Below are 17,745 nucleotides of genomic sequence, written 5' to 3' on the forward strand. Positions count from 1 at the left end.
CGCTTGGTGAAGAAATCTTTGGCGTCCGCAGATGTGGCCAGTATAGATGACAGACTGTATGTAGGGGGATGGAAGCAACCCAAAGCCAGGGGGACCACAGACAGGGCCCACATAGGGTATATACTGATGACAAAGGAAAAAAAAGGAGAGATTTGCGGCCCGTGGATATAGCCGCAGATCCATTAAAGCTGCGTATGATAGGGCTCGTAATACACCACGGAGTGATCTGTTGCACCCCAACATCCGACGTCGGTCTGTAGGTGGTGATGGGCATATCAGGTTCATCTCCACCTACAATCATGAATGGGAGAGTATGAGGTCTATTCTGAAAAAACATTGGCACGTTCTTCAGGTTGAGCCTTCCCTGCGTACTGCCCTGGGCACCTTTCCCCTTATGACCCCGAGGAGAGGTACCAACCTTAGCAATTTGTTGGTGAGGAGCCACTATATCCCAACCCCGGAAAAGAATTTCTTTGGTTCCAGTGGTCCCCGTCCGGGTTGTGTTCCGTGCGGACACTGTCTTGCCTGCGCCAATGTCCTGCGCTGCTCAGATTTCACTTCTAGCGATGGGTCTAGAACATTTCAAATTAGAGAACGTATATCCTGTGGCTCTACTAATGTCATATATTATGCGACTTGTCCATGCCCCAGGATATACGTTGGTCTCACTATGCGCGAATTGAGAATTCGCGTACGGGAGCATGTGCGGGACATTGGCGCGGCCAGGACGGTGTCCGCAGAGGTGGACCTCAAAACTATTCCCCGCCACTTCAAGCTGCATCATAATTGCAATGAGAAATTGCTTGGGGTGCGGGGAATTGATGTACTCCATCTGGGGATTAGAGGTGGGGATAATAAGAAAAGACTGGCACAAATGGAAACTAAGTGGATTGTCATTCTTGACACCGTAACCCCCAAGGGTCTTAATGAATCCCTTAGTTTTGCTCCCTTTCTCTAGTCTCCATGATTCTCTCTTGGTGTGATAGGTTCCATCATATGTGTCCTTGAGTCCCTCCGGTGGGTTTTTTGTGTTCTTTGCTTTTAATCTGTTTTTAACTTTTTATATTTTTTTTCCTTTGTCATCAGTATGTACCCTATGTGGGCCCTGTCTGTGGTCCCCCTGGCTTTGGGTTGCGTCCATCCCCCTACATACAGTCTGTCATCTATACTGGCCACATCTGCGGACGCCAAAGATTTCTTCACCAAGCGCCGTGCCTACGAAGTCCCTGGAATATTTGCAGCACCAGTGATGGGACTCTGGGTTCATGGCGGATCGGCTGATTATTGTACATTATCACAGTACATTATCTGTACATATCTGTATATTATACCACAGTATATTGTATTGTATTTTATGTATATTACCTGTACATTATGGCAAGTGGTTTCTATACACAGCTGGGGGTTTGTCGCACTTACGTCACCTTAGTCTTTTGTATGCTGCACCTGCTCGTATGTTTTTATCAGCGTAGTATGCCCCCCCTTGTGGCCGTGCGCATCGCACTGCGTATGAGCGGCGCTGGTATGTGGGCTGGCGTCCTGGTTGTCCTGTGCATGGTTGCGGGTGTTTCTTCACCCGACCTTTGCACTGGGCTGGGCGCCAGGTCCTCCTGCCGGGCTTTCCCGCCGCGGTGCGCATGCGCCGATAGCGCCACTTGGATTGGCTTAGCCCGCACAGGTGACCAGGGTCAGGGAGGTTATAGGCAGGTCCTGCTTCACTTTCTCCTATACTCCCCTTGAGGAAGCGGCGTGTTTACGCCGCGAAACGCGCGTCGGGGCGTTCCTACCGGTGAGATCCCCTCATCCCTCTCCCCCCACGGGCAGTTGGTAAGCTTACCATGTAATCGGTGCTGTTAGCACTGGGACGTTTCTTGGTCATTTAGGGTTACTGGCTGTGCACTCTGCATGGGGTACTAGTGCAGCAGCGATTCCCTCTCACGCCACATCACTTTCACAGTATGTCACAGTGTCTTTATTGGTGTGACAGGGAACGCCAGAGATGCTAGTTATTAGGCTCGGTTATATACTTTGCCGTGTATGAGCCAGGCACTACCACCGCTGCAGGGACTCCCTGTCTGGCCAGTGTACATTAGGTCCCGGCCTGTCTGGTGGTTCATATTCATTATCGTGACCCTATCCATTTCCTTGGTACATGGTTACTTATATGGGTGCTTTCCATTTGCTGCCAGATTACAACCACCTATTTACTATACGTCGGGGTGGCGGGATGTGGGATGTTTCTCTCCCCCTTTTTCTCATGTGATGTCATGGTGTACATTGTTACGTTCATGTCGTGTCCTATACCCCTCTTTTTAATGGTATTGTTATAATAAAGTTTGTTTTATATGTTTACTATATGCTCCTGTTTCTCCTTTTGTTGCATCTAACCATATTAGTAGCAGACTAAATTTCGGGCTCCTTGCATTGACCTTACAACGTTTGTACCGCTAAATTGCCCACTCGGGGTATACACCCGCGGATGGGAAATAGTGTGGATGTTTCTTATGGATTTCATTCATGTGTTGTGGGGATTTGTCCGTGCAGATTTCTGCGGCACAGAATATGAAATATATCAATTTCTATGGCGGATTTTCAGAGTTTTAGACCAAATTAGACAAAGAGAAGTTCTGGAAAGTCAAAAGCTGGGAGACAGTGATACCCAAATACATACCGGCATATAATAATAATAATAATCTTTATTTTTATATAGCGCTAACATATTCTGCAGCGCTTTACATTTTGCACACATTATATTACATAATATTAGCCCCATCTTGCACCCCGTTTCATGTAGGCTACAGATAAATCGAGACATTGGCCACAACACTTGTTACACAGCCAAAATTTGATAGTTGTTGCTGCTACATCCCAACACACATTGGTCACATTTCAAACCTGAGGGTCCTGCGAGTGTGAAATGTAAGTGAAAGGGGTTGCAGAGGGCTCTGTCGCACCACCATCTAGGTTGCAACATAACCCCCTGCGATGTAGAAGTGACACCTAGCGAACTTTGGCCACTTGACAGGCGTCATTGCCAAAGTCACTGCATAGTCCCAGCCTTATCTGTGCCAAAGAGTTGTTGGCTGGTAACAACGCAATGCAATATGATGTTGTACCAATCACATCTATATATATAATTGTCTAAGGGTCACTTCCGTCTGTCTGTCTCTCCTTCTGTCACGGTTATTCGTTCGCCGATTGGTCTCGGCATGCGTGGCTGGGCAATATACTACGTGACTGGACAATATACTACGTGGCTGGGCAATATACTACGTGGCTGGACAATATACTACGTGGCTGGGCAATATACTACGTGACTGGGCAATATACTACGTGACTGGGCAATATACTACGTGGCTGGGCAATATACTACGTGGCTGGGCAATATACTACGTGGCTGGGCAATATACTACGTGGCTGGGCAATATACTACGTGGCTGGGCAATATACTACGTGACTGGGCAATATACTACGTGACTGGGCAATATACTGCGTGGCTGGGCAATATACTACGTAACTGGGCAATATACTACGTGACTGGGCAATATACTACGTGGCTGGGCAATATACTGCGTGGCTGGGCAATATACTGCGTGGCTGGGCAATATACTGCGTGGCTGGGCAATATACTGCGTGGCTGGGCAATATACTGCGTGGCTGGGCAATATACTGCGTGGCTGGGCAATATACTGCGTGGCTGGGCAATATACTGCGTGGCTGGGCAATATACTGCGTGGCTAGGCAATATACTACGTGGCTGGGCAATATACTACGTGACTGGGCAATATACTACGTGACTGGGCAATATACTACGTGGCTGGGCAATATACTACGTGGCTGGGCAATATACTACGTAGCTGGGCAATATACTACGCGGCTGGGCAATATACTACGTAGCTGGGCAATATACTACGCGACTGGGCAATATACTACGTGACTGGGCAATATACTACGCAGCTGGGCAATATACTACGTGACTGGACAATATACTGCGTGGCTGGGCAATATACTACGTGACTGGGCAATATACTACGTGACTGGGCAATATACTACGTGGCTGGGCAATATACTACGTGGCTGGGCAATATTCTACGTGACTGGGCAATATACTACGTGGCTGGGCAATATACTGCGTGGCTGGGCAATATACTACGTGACTGGGCAATATACTATGTGGCTGGGCAATATACTACGTGGCTGGGCAATATACTACGTGGCTGGGCAATATACTACGTGACTGGGCAATATACTACGTGACTGGGCAATATACTATGTAGCTGGGCAATATACTACGTGACTGGGCAATATACTACATGGACATGCATATTCTAGAATACCCGATGCGTTAGAATCAGGCCACCACCTAGTTAGTAATAACGTGACCGAGGCTTCAGATCTACCATAGCCCTTTAGACTCATATGAATATTAGTTCAAACACTGATTTCTCAGTAACAGAGGAATGGGCTGGCCATGTACAGGGTATTGCTGGACTTGTCTTTGAAAGAGCCTCATGCGCATATAAATAGTATAAGGGGCAGGAAATCCTGCTGACAGATTCCCTATAATATAAGGGTTGAAATTTTCAGCAAAATAGGTAACAAATATCCACGCTATTTGCAGTGGAAAAAACCTCCCTTATAGTGCAGCGTATATTTTAACATCACTTGGAGATGTGAAAGTGTTTGACACCATATTTTTCATAGTAGATAATATCATTGCAGAAAACAGACGCCTAGACATCACAGTTTTTGTAGGGAGCAAATTACATAACAAATCTCTACATAAATAATAATAATAATGGTGGCTCTAAGATCTATTCTCAGAATGGGCCCATTTACAGTGCAGAATGGTTACACCAACAGATCAAAGTCTTCGTTTGGTTGTAGACCAGGGTCTTGTGTGGTTTGTGCAGGATAAGGCCACATCCACACGTTGCGTCCTGTCCTGCGGGTTCTCCCGCAGCGGATTTGATAAATCTGCAGGGCAAACCCGCTGCGGTTATCCCTGCAGATTTATCGCGGTTTGTCCTGCGGGTTCCGCTGCGGGATTTTACTCCTACTATTGATGCTGCATATGCAGCAATATGCAGCATCAATAGTAATGTTAAAAATAATAAAATCATGATGATATACTCACCCTCCGACGTCCCGATCTCCTCGGCGCTGCAGGCGGCGGTGCGGTTCCAAAGATGCTGTGCGACCAGGACCTTCGTGACGTCACGGTCATGTGACCGCGATGTCACCGCAGGTCCTGGTCGCATAGCAAACCTGAGACCGGACGGCCACGTGCAGCGCTGAGACTTCAGAGGTGAGTATAGCATTATTTTTTATTTTAATTCTTTTTTTTTTTACTCAAATATGGTTCCCGGGGCCTGGAGGAGAGTCTCCTCTCCTCCACCCCGGGTATAACCCGCACATTATCCACATTACTTCCCGCATGGTGGGCACAGCCCCATGCGGGAAGTAAGCGGATCAATGCATTTCTATGGGTGCAGAATCGCTGCGATTCTGCACAAAGAAGTGACATGCTCCTTCTTTTTTTCCGCAGCAATTCCCCATGGAGTAACAAGGGTCCAAGTGCAATTTGATGTTTTGTTGAAACGCACTTGGACCGAAAATACAGTCTACATGAGCCCTAAGGCATACTTACCGACTTTACCAACTTACTAACTTTATATGGATGTCAACTGGAGGATGCAGAGCCGAGTGATAAGAACAGTGTAACACTGAAAATATTTGGATGTAGCCATGCCGGTTTTCAAGACTGAGCCCCTGCATACCCACTACCATACCCACTACCATCTCGCCCACTACCATACACTTCCTCTTTGCCACTTCCACACCCTTATCGGGGGCCTGAAAGATTTACCAACTTTGACGAGAGTACGGGAGGGTCTCCCCTTTTTATGGGAGCCCCTAGATGCTCTGGTGGAGTTGGCAAGTATGCTGTAAGATCAATGTCATATGGGCATGCTGTTTCACTAACATTACGGCTTCAAATCAGAAATCCGACTGCAGTCCGCGTTGTCATCAGTACCTGGCGACTGCGAATAGTAGGAATTTTACTGCTATTCACAGACAACGAACCATGATTCGGAGAGCGATGGACTACAACGGAGTTGCGTGGGAACATTTTTGCCAATAAATTGGGGAACGAGGGACTGTCTCTTGTGTTTGTAAGTTTAGACACCTTGTGTTTGTCTGATAGACGTCTCTCCATTACTAACCCCAGGGCTTGATGCCAGATACGATTTTTGACAAATCACAGTGTCATCACCCCCAACTGCTACCGCTCCAGGGCAATAGGGAAGGGCAAAGACGAAGAGCCAGAATTGGAACAACTCATGTGATGTGCCAATTCTAAGGCAGCTGCAGCTTGGTGTTTTTTGGCTGGAAAGGACACAATAACCAGGGACCTTCCCAGCCTGATAATATGAGCTCACAGCTGTCTGCTTTACCTTGGCTGGTTATCAAAAAATATGTGGAACCCAAAGTCATTTTTGTATTTGTTTATTAGCTTAAGGGTATGTGCACACCTTGCAGGTTTGCCTGTGGAATTTTCTGTGCAGATTCTTCCCTCTCTTGCCAGAAAACGCAGGTGCGGATTTGCTGCATTTTTTGGTTTTTTTATGCCTTTTTGATGCTTTTTTTGGGTGCATTTTTTCATGCGGATTTGTCTGCGTTTCTGTAACCTAAATAAAGCTAACATTATTAAAAAAAAAAAAAAATTGTGATGTCATTTCTTGTCCAACCTCTTCATTTACATACTCAATTGAAGAATACTGTTCAGATAGATAGATACACAGGTAATAGATAAATACCAAGCCCAATAAATATAATAAAATGGTACATAGAGAGTTAAATAAAGACATACACACACACAAAATCAGCGTTAGGCCGGGGTCACACTTGCGAGAAACTCGCACGAGTCTCACACCTCAATACCCGGCAATGCCGCCGGCACTCGGGACTGGAGCGTTCAGCTGCATAGAAATACATGCAGCCGCACACTCCGGTCCCAAGTGCCGGTGGCAGTGCCGGGTATTGAGGTGCGAGCCTCGTGCGAGTTTCTCACAAGTGTGACCCCGGCCTTAAACGCAATATCTGTTTAATTTTTAAAAATGGAAAAAAAATTGTGCAATTTTCAAGTTCAGAGTGGGAAACCAGCGACTGAAGGCCAATTTTTGTAGCCAGGTAAGGGGTTAATACCCATGGAGCTTCCCATGCTATGAATCTCAGCCCGCAGTTGAATATTTAGCCTTTACTGGCTGTGGGGGACCCCTCCAAAAAAAATGACGTGGGGTTCTCCTATAATTTATAGCCAGAAAGGCTACGCAGACAGCTTCGGGCTGATATTCATAGCCTATAGAGGTGCCATGGATATTGCCCCCGCCCCTTGGCTACAAATACCAGCTCCCAGCCGCCCCAGAAATGGCGCTTAGCCTCTCTCTTCCCACTGCCCTGTAGCGGTGGCATATGGAGTAATAAGGGGTTAATGTCACCTTTGTATTGTAAGGTGACATCAAGCCCGGTTAGTAATGGAGAGGCGTCAATAAGACACCTATCCATTACTAATCCTATAGTAGTGAAAGAGTTAAAAAAAAAGACACAACCAGAAAAAAGTATTTTAATATTCTTAATTTCACCATACTTACAACCACCCATTATTCCCCGAAGCCATCGATCACCTTGCAAAAAATAAAAAATAATACCCCAACCGAATACTCCCTGTCCGACTCAGTCCAATTAATAATGAGTGTCCCAGATCGATTTCCCATATAGAGCTGTCACCACTCTATAGGGCCTCCAGTAACACACTGACAGGAGACAATGGCTCCTGCAGTGCATCACTGAAGAGGTTACTTTAGTACATTGTCTCGCTTTATGGCAATGCTGCGTGGGAATTTTCTTACTCAGCAATGCTGCAAGTGACAGTATGAACTATACTGTACTCACAGCGGCGGAGCGATACAGTGCATAAGGATTCCTTCTGTCATTGTATCCTGGAGCCCCTGGAGAGAGGTCAAATCTTCTGATGTGACAGCTCTCCACGGGAGATCATCGTGGGACACTTATTATTAAATGGATTACTGCGGATCAGGGAGTATATTGTTGGTTTATTATTTTTATATTTCTTACAGGTGATCAATGGCTTTGGGGACTAGGTGATTGGTGAGTATGTACTTTATGTTTTATGTTCTGTATGTCTATATGTGTGTACTGTATGTTGTATGTGGTATATTCTGTATATGTGTGTATGTGTTATTTTTTTTTTACACTTGAACACAGTAGGCGGATGATGGGACTATACTGTCCCATCATCCGGCTACCTGTCACTGTAGCAGACATAGCCGGATGGAACTAGTAGTCCCATCGGACATTGCCTGCCTACGTACAGACCCGCACACACACAGTCCCACACACACACAGCCCAGCACACACCCACATAGACACAGAGCCCCGCACACACCCACCCACATAGACACACACAGCTCCATAGACCACCGAACAGCCCTGCAATCCCCGCACAGCCCGCGATCCCCGCACAGCCCTGCAGACCCCCACACACAGACACACACACAGCCCCGCAGACACCCGCAGATCCCCGCACAACTCCACAGACCCCCGCACACACACATCCCCGCAGACACCCACATACAGACACGCACATCTTCTCCGCCCACACACAGTCCCCAGCCACACACAGTCCCCAGCCCCAGTCTCCGCCCACACGCTCTTCCCCCTCCCGATCTGCAGCATTTCTCGCACCCAACTCCGCAGCAAAACCGCAGATCCTGTCTATGACAGGCACATATCTCTGCAGCCATCTATGATGGGCACACACCTCTGCAGCCGTCTATGACAGGCACATGGGCAAACACCTCTGCAGCTGTATATGACAGGCACATGGGCACACACCTCTGCAGCTGTCTATGACAGGCACATGGGCACACACCTCTGCAGCTGTCTATGACAGGCACTTGATAACACACCTCTGCAGCTGTATATGACAGGCACATGGGCATACACCTCTGCAGCTCTCTATGACAGGCAAAGGGACACAAACCTCTGCAGCTCTCTATGACAGGCAAATGGGCACAAACCTCTGCAGCTCTCTATGATAGGCACATGGGCACACTCCTCTGCAGCGGTCTGATAGGCATATGGACACACACCTCTGCAGCTGTATATGATGGGCACATGGGCACACTCCTCTTCAGCTGTCTATGACAGGCACATGGGCACACTCCTCTGCAGCTCTCTATGATAGGCACATGGGCACACTCCTCTGCAGCTGTATATGACATGCACATGGGCACACACCTCTGCAGCTCTCTATGACAGGTACATGGGCACACACCTCTGCAGCTGTCTATGACAGGCACATTCCTCTGCAGCTGTCTATGACAGGCACAAGGGCACACACCTCTGCAGCTCTCTATGATAGGCACATGGGCACACTCCTCTGCAGCTATGACAGGCACATGGGCACACACCTCTGCAGCTGTCTATGACAGGCACATAGACGGCACACACCTCTGCAGCTTCTATGACAGGCACATGGGCACACACCGCTGCAGCTATCTATGGCAGGCACATGGGCATACACCTCTGCAGCTGTCTATGATAGGCACACACCTCTGCAGCTGTGTATGACAGGCACATGGACACACTCCTCTGCAGCTGTCTATGATAGGCACATGAGCACACACCTCTACAGCCATCTATGACAGGCACATGGGCATACACCTCTGCAGCTGTCTATGACAGGCACATTCCTCTGCAGCTGTCTATGACAGGCACATGGGCACACTCCTCTGCAGCTATGACAGGCACATGGGCACACACCTCTGCAGCTGTCTATGACAGGCACATAGACGGCACACACCTCTGCAGCTTCTATGACAGGCACATGGGCACACACCGCTGCAGCTATCTATGGCAGGCACATGGGCATACACCTCTGCAGCTGTCTATGATAGGCACACACCTCTGCAGCTGTGTATGACAGGCACATGGACACACTCCTCTGCAGCTGTCTATGATAGGCACATGAGCACACACCTCTACAGCCATCTATGACAGGCACATGGGCATACACCTCTGCAGCCGTCTATGACAGGCACATGGGCACACTCCTCTGCAGCTGTCTATGACAGGCACATGGGCACACTCCTCTGCAGCTGTCTATGACAGGCACATGGGCACACTTCGCTGCAGCTGTCTATGACAGACACATGTTTCAAAAAACCTGATCTGCACATCCAAACATAGACACAGTGTGAACAGGTGCTGAACCCAGAGTCGCCAACTCGTATATATTTAAGTAAATAGGGCAGCACACTGCAGCGCCAAAACATGCAAACTTGAAAACACAAAATTTGAACTGCATTACTGCACTGAAAATATGAAAAATGAGAGCTTTTAGCGCATAAAAATGGCCAATTTTATGTGTACCTGGTAGCCACGATAAGGCATCTCTCTTATACGAGGCCCTACGCTTGACCTACCTCTCTGAGAATAAACGTCTCCATCTGAATGGGTACATGTGAAACCTCTCCTTGGACTCAAATTCTCTCTCACTGTGGAGGGGTATTGGACCTATTATAATTAAAACACCTGAAGCTAGGAGGCGGGGAGTGCACGATCAGAAGGCTAGAGAATACATTTCAAAAAACCTGATCTGCACATCCAAACATAGACTGAGTGTGAACAGGTGCTGAACCCAGAGTCGCCAACTCGTATATATTTAAGTAAATAGGGCAGCACACTGCAGCGCCAAAACATGCAAACTTGAAAACAGAAGCTTATGTTTGGATGTGCAGATCAGGTTTTTTGAAATGTATTCTCTAGCCTTCTGATCGTGCACTCCCCGCCTCCTAGCTTCAGGTGTTTTAATTATAATAGGTCCAATACCCCTCCACAGTGAGAGAGAATTTGAGTCCAAGGAGAGGTTTCACATGTACCCATTCAGATGGAGACGTTTATTCTCAGAGAGGTAGGTCAAGCGTAGGGCCTCGTATAAGAGAGATGCCTTATCGTGGCTACGAGGTACACATAAAATTGGCCATTTTTATGCGCTAAAAGCTCTCATTTTTCATATTTTCAGTGCAGTAATGCAGTTCAAATTTTGTGTTTTCAAGTTTGCATGTTTTGGCGCTGCAGTGTGCTGCCATATTTACTTAAATATGACAGACACATGGTCACACACCTCTGCAGCTGTATATGACAGGCACATGGTCACACACCTCTGCAGCCCTCTATGATAGGCACATGGGCACACACCTCTGCAGCTCTCTATGAAAGGCACATGGGCACACTCCTCTGCAGTTGTCTATGACAGGCACATGGGCACACTCCTCTGCAGCTGTCTATGACAGGCACTTGAGAACACACCTCTGCAGCTGTATATGACAGGCACATGGGCACACTCCTCTGCAGCGGTCTATGATAGGTATATGGACACACACCTCTGCAGCTGTATATGATAGGCACATGGGCACACACCTCTGCAGCTGTCTATAACAGGCACATGGGCACACACCTCTGCAGCCATCTATGACAGACACATGGGCACACTCCTCCACTGCTGTATATGATAGGCACATGGGCACACACCTCTGCAGCTCTCTATGATAGGCACATGGGCACACTCCTCTGCAGCTGTCTGACAGGCACATGGGCACACTCCTCTGCAGCTGTCTATGACAGGCACATGGGCACACACCTCTGCAGCCCTCTATGATAGGCACATGGGCACACACCTCTGCAGCTCTCTATGATAGGCACATGGGCACACTCCTCTGCAGCTGTCTATGACAGGCACATGGGCACACTCCTCTGCAGCTGTATATGACAGGCACATGGGCACACACCTCTGCAGCTCTCTATGACAGGCACATGGGCATACACCTCTGCAGCTGTCTATGACAGGCACATGGGCATACACCTCTGCAGCTGTATATGACAGGCACATGGGCACACTCCTCTGCAGCTGTCTATGACAGGCACATGGGCACACACCTCTGCAGCACATCGCATACATACATGGATATAATTGGTAAACACACACCTCTGCTGACTGCCCATTACAAACTCATAGGTCAATAAGTTATACACATAGCTCAGTACACACATGCACGCGCACACATCCCCTGGCAAAGCTTGTGGGAAACTCTCAGGGTGCATGGTGGATACCCCTAGCTGGATTGTGGGTATTGGCATTGATTGTAAATTATGATGATTTTTTAAACTTTCCAACTCTCCCAGGTGTCGCCAAAGCTTCCCTTAACCTTCCGGTACACAGCACGCCCTAAATGTTTCCTGTGGGTGTTGACGCCAGACCAATCAGACACACATATAGTGGGAGGGAAATGGGACCTGGCGGGTAAAAAAGGAATGTGGCCATCAAAAAAAGCCCAGAACACCGTGGGGTGCGGGACATTTATCTGTGCATTTGCATAAGGCAAATTTATTAATGTTTTGCACCTACGCCGAAACTTTAATCACGTCCCCTTGGCACGTTATGCTGAATATTTGGCTTTATGTACGACACATTTATGATTTGCATTTCTACATAAAAGTTGCAAAAAATAAGTCCTATATTCTAGACAGGTCACAGCTGCCTTAAGAACAGGCGTGAACACACGGTCGTGTTTCCACCATATTACACATAAATCAACTCACAATTTGCACAAAATTCTTCATTAAACTGCAACATTTCAATATCAATTACTTTGCTTAGAAAAGAGCAATTTGCAAAAACAAATATTCTAAATGATTGTCTCCATTTGACCCATCGGTCTCAGGCCCTTAGGTTACATTGCCAGGCTTAATACCCCATGTGCGGAGATTTGTATTATTCTTTACATAATGGCAGGTACCTGGGGATAAAAATTGCTATAAAGTGTTTGCACCACTTTGCCATTACGGACTCTTTGTTTCTCAGCACTTTTAACTTTGATGTCTCAGAAAAATAGTCAGCTCACTGAGTGACTCCCAGTTAGATCCTTCTGCAGCCAGCAATAAAGGCTATAAAAGGCGAACGGTGGAAAACGTTTAACGAAAACCCATTTGCAAAAATTACTTTTAGCCCAAAATGCATATGATTAGGGCAGCATGTATCCGCCATGTGTCACCTCCCTCTCTGCACCTTCCACAGCACAGGAGGTCACTGCACTGCGCAGAATCCAGTCACTGCCGCTTCTAGAGCACAGCCCCGCCCACATCCCAGGCAAGACCACGTGGCCAATTACGTCATGAAAGGTCCTTTACTCACCATTGACGTGCTGCGTAAATGACTGACTCCTCCCTCACATGTGATCTATCACGTGCTCATTACGTCACCAAAGGTCCTTCAACTTTTCTATTTGTTGCTATGGCAGCCGGAGCGTCTCTGGCACAGATTAGAGCACCGGGTGCCGTGTGACCGGAACGCCTGGGAATACCGACAAGAGGCGGAGAGAGCGCGGGAAGCATGGTGAAGCTGTCGGCCAAGTGCATCGTAGCCGGTGAGTCCTGAACACACTGCGACCCCCGGTGCAGGCGACATTCATCTGTCAGCTGCACCAGACACTGCCCGGGGTCGTATACTGATGGTAATCGGATGCATGGGGGAACCAGGATGATTACTTCTTACATAGTGCGGTTTTTTTTCTTTACCATAGAGCCGCGTTCACACGTAGCATACACGCTGCAGTTGTTGATGTCCATTTATTTTAAAGACTCTTGAACTGTGATTTTTTTTTTTTCTTACCTTATTTTTCTCCATGGAGAGGCCTGAGCTGCGTTTTTAGTGCAGAATCAAAGCTTTTCTGTACTTAAAAAAAAAAAAAAAGCTTCAAATTTGCTCCAAGGCCTTAGGCTCTGTGTGATCCTCTATTATTCTGCATGGAAGTAGATGAAGCCCCCAGTGTCTGTGTGTTACCGCGCCCCTTGTCCTCGGGGTGCCCCAACATTCAGTTTGTGATTTCAGACTATGCGGTGACACCGCTTTATTGGTCGGGAGAAGGGTAACACCCAGTTGTCAATGTGTTTTAAAGTCACGGCCGAAAGTGATGGCATCCGTGTAACTGTTCCAGAAAATGTAAACGTATCGCTTGAGGTTATCCTGAGGAGTATTAGAACAAATCAATTTGAAAATGGCGCCCGCCTGCGCAGTAGCGGCAATGTGGGGGGCTAGTTTCACCTATTAACCCTTGTGTACCTGACAGTTTGCAGCAAATACAAAAATTACATTTTTACCACTAAAATGTCATATTTCCACATCTCCATTTTATAACATTTCTTTGAGGAACATATAGGTTCAAAAAAAATTACTCCCTCTACCCCTTTGGGGGGCCTATGTAGTAGAAAATACCCAAAAAGGCACTTCAAATGTGATGTGGTCCAGAAAAAAATATTTTTGTAAAAATTAGAAGTTGCTGGTCAACTTTTAACCCTCGTAATTTCCTAACATCAAAAATGTTTCAAAAATGATACAGATGTAACAAGACATGTGGGAAATGTTATTTATTAAACTAGATAAAATATTAGAAAACTAAATATGAGATACATAACCAGTGCCCTGTGTGTAGTTTACTGTACATGTATTTTATTACTAAATAAATTAATTTCCCCCAAAAATTGCATGGGATCCCCTGAAGTTTTATTAACCAGCAGAGGGAAAGCTGACAGCTGGGGGCTGATGTTTATAGCCAGGGAAGAGGGTAATACCCATGGAGTTTCCTAGATTATCATTGGTCAGAGTACAATTCAATATTAGTTGTTTTATCGGATTGCACTTGTCCATTTTTATCGCAGATGAGTTTGAGCTCTTACAGTGGCCCTAAAGGGGTCAATAGTGTTTCCCGCTAGGCCCCTAGATATGTGAGTCACTTGGTACACCGGGTGCTTGTCACACTTTCCGTCTTCGTTCCCTGAAGCATGGCTCCAGACCACACACTGTACCGTGCGTCTACGCTGGGAGTAACTGCCTGATTCACTCAGAAAGTCTATTAAGCACAACAGGCATTCCTCCTTACTCGAAGATCAGTGTCTTCTCTGCGCTACTGGTCCTGGAAAGTCGCCTCTTTGCTGCTGGTCCTGGAAAGTCGCCTCTTTGCTGCTGGTCCTGGAAAGTCGCCTCTTTGCTACTGGTCCTGGAAAGTCGCCTCTTTGCTACTGGTCCTGGAAAGTCGCCTCTTTGCTACTGATCCTGGAAAGTCGCCTCTTTGCTGCTGGTCCTGGAAAGTCGCCTCTTTGCTGCTGGTCCTGGAAAGTCGCCTCTTTGCTGCTGGTCCTGGAAAGTCGCCTCTTTGCTACTGGTCCTGGAAAGTCGCCTCTTTGCTACTGGTCCTGGAAAGTCGCCTCTTTGCTACTGGTCCTGGAAAGTCGCCTCTTTGCTACTGATCCTGGAAAGTCGCCTCTTTGCTACTGGTCCTGGAAAGTCGCCTCTTTGCTACTGGTCCTGGAAAGTCGCCTCTTTGCTACTGGTCCTGGAAAGTCGCCTCTTTGCTACTGGTCCTGGAAAGTCGCCTCTTTGCTACTGGTCCTGAGAAGTCGCCTCTTTGCTACTTGTCCTGTGATGCCTAGCCTGCTCCTGGATCAGATCACTGTCAGGTAGTTCTGCTGCAGAGGTCACCACAAGCTCATTCTGCTGTTCACGTGTCCTCTTTATTTCACATCTTGGCTCCAACTGAACTCTGCTTCGCCATCCTGGCCTTTTATAATTAGCAACTGCACCACAGGGGTCTCCTGACCCGATGTCTCCTTCAAATTCTTCCATTCAGAGAACATACTCTCCATCCTTCAGTTTCTGCCTATCCAGCCCAACTAGCAGATGGCGGCATTTACATGCAGGTGCTGTAATATATTGACTGAATGCATCTTCTGTCTCCCCACCCCCTTACACAACCCTATCTTAGATGATAAAGTGGTCTGACTAAAATGAATGTTTCAGTAATGTCGGCCCTGTTCTCCTGGCATTCACTTGCTGTTCTTATTCTACGTGAGGGCTGCAGCTCAGAGGGGAATCTACGTTTTTTTGCACCCGTGGCTAAAATTCAGTTTGGTACCTCGCCCTATACACAGCTTATGTGATTTTAGTAGCCATCATGTGATTGCTTCTATATGATTTGCATACTTAGTCGCTTGCCGACTCGCTACTCTTCCTATTTTCTTTTTTAATCTTCTCTAAGTGTGACACCATTCTAAAAACTGCACCCCTCAAGGTGCTCAAAACCACATTCAAAAAGTTTATTAACCCTTCAGGTGTTTCGCAGGAATTTTTGGAATGTTTAAATAAAAATGAACATTTAACTTTTTTTCACTAAAAAAATTACTTCAGCTCCAATTTGTTTTATTTTACCAAGGGTAACAGGAGAAAAAGGACACCAAAAGTTGTTGTACAATTTGTCCTGAGTACACCGATACCCCATATGTGGGGGTAAGCCACTGTTTGGGCGCATGGGAGAGCTCGGAAGGGAAGGAGCGCCATTTGACTTTTCAATGCAAAATTCACAGGAATTGAGATGGGACGCCATGTTGCGTTTGGAGAGCCACTGATGTGCCTAAACATTGAAACCCCCCACAAGTGACACCATTTTGGAAAGTAGACCCCCTAAGGAACTTATCTAGATGTGTGGTGAGCACTTTGACCCACCAAGTGCTTCACAGAAGTTTATAATGCAGAGCCGTAAAAATAAAAAAATCATTTTTTCACAAAAATGATCTTTTCGCCCACAATTTTTTATTTTCCCAAGGGTAAGAGAAGAAATTGGACCCCAAAAGTTGTTGTCCAATATGTCGTGAGTACGCCGATACCCCATATGTGGGGGTAAACCACTGTTTGAGCGCATGGCAGAGCTCGGAAGGGAAGGAGCGCCATTTGGAATGCAGACTTAGATGGATTGGTCTGCAGGCGCCACATTGCGTTTGCAGAGCCCCTGATGTACCTAAACAGTAGAAACCTCCCACAAGTGACCCCATATTGGAAACTAGACCCCCAAAGGAACTTATCTAGATGTGTGGTGAGAACTTTAAACCCCCAAGTGTTTTACTACAGTTTATAACGCAGAGCCGTGAAAATAAAAAATATTTTTTTCCACAAAAATTATTTTTTAGCCCCCAGTTTTGTATTTTCCCAAGGGTAAAAGGAGAAATTGGACCCCAAAAGTTGTTGTCCAATGTGTCCTGAGTACGCTGATACCCCAAATGTTGGGGTTATCCCTTGTTTGGGCGCACGAAAGAGCTTGGAAGGGAAGGAGCACTGTTTTACTTTTTTCAACGCAGAATTGTGTAACAACCCTGCTGGCATCACTGCATGGCCTCCCATCCCCCACCTGCATTACACTCAAACTCACTTAAGGCCCCTTCACATTAAGCGACGCTGCAGCGATACCGACAACGATCCGGATCGCTGCAGCGTCGCTGTTTGGTCGCTGGAGAGCTGTCACACAGACCACTCTCCAGCGACCAACGATGCCGGTAACCAGGGTAAACATCGGGTAACTAAGCGCAGGGCCGCGCTTAGTAACCCGATGTTTACCCTGGTTACCTTCCTAAAAGTAAAAAAAACAAACAGTACATACTTACCTAACGCTGTCTGTCCTCCAGCGCTGTGCTCTGCACTCCTCCTGTACTGTCTGTGTGAGCACAGCGGCCGGAAAGCAGAGCGGTGACGTCACCGCTCTGCTTTCCGGCTGACCGACGCTCACAGCCAGAGCAGGAGGAGTGCAGAGCACAGCGCTGGAGGACAGACAGCGT

The 17,745-nt window shown here is 47.1% G+C and overlaps 1 protein-coding gene across 2 annotated transcripts in view; it reads left to right on the forward strand.

Annotated features, from left to right (window-relative positions):
* Nucleotides 1-13,334: 13,334 nt before the first annotated feature.
* The window catches only part of IFT27 (intraflagellar transport 27), a 42,811-nt gene continuing 38,400 nt past the window's right edge, over nucleotides 13,335-17,745 (forward strand). For both annotated transcript variants that reach the window (XM_069736872.1, XM_069736873.1), the window contains exon 1: nucleotides 13,335-13,511. In XM_069736872.1, the coding sequence (XP_069592973.1) occupies nucleotides 13,478-13,511 (34 nt within the window). In that variant the 5' untranslated portion in view covers nucleotides 13,335-13,477. The remainder of the gene's footprint in view (nucleotides 13,512-17,745) is intronic.

Source organism: Ranitomeya imitator, chromosome 8 (assembly GCF_032444005.1).
Source record: "Ranitomeya imitator isolate aRanImi1 chromosome 8, aRanImi1.pri, whole genome shotgun sequence".
In the NCBI taxonomy this organism is placed as follows: Eukaryota; Metazoa; Chordata; class Amphibia; order Anura; family Dendrobatidae; genus Ranitomeya; species Ranitomeya imitator.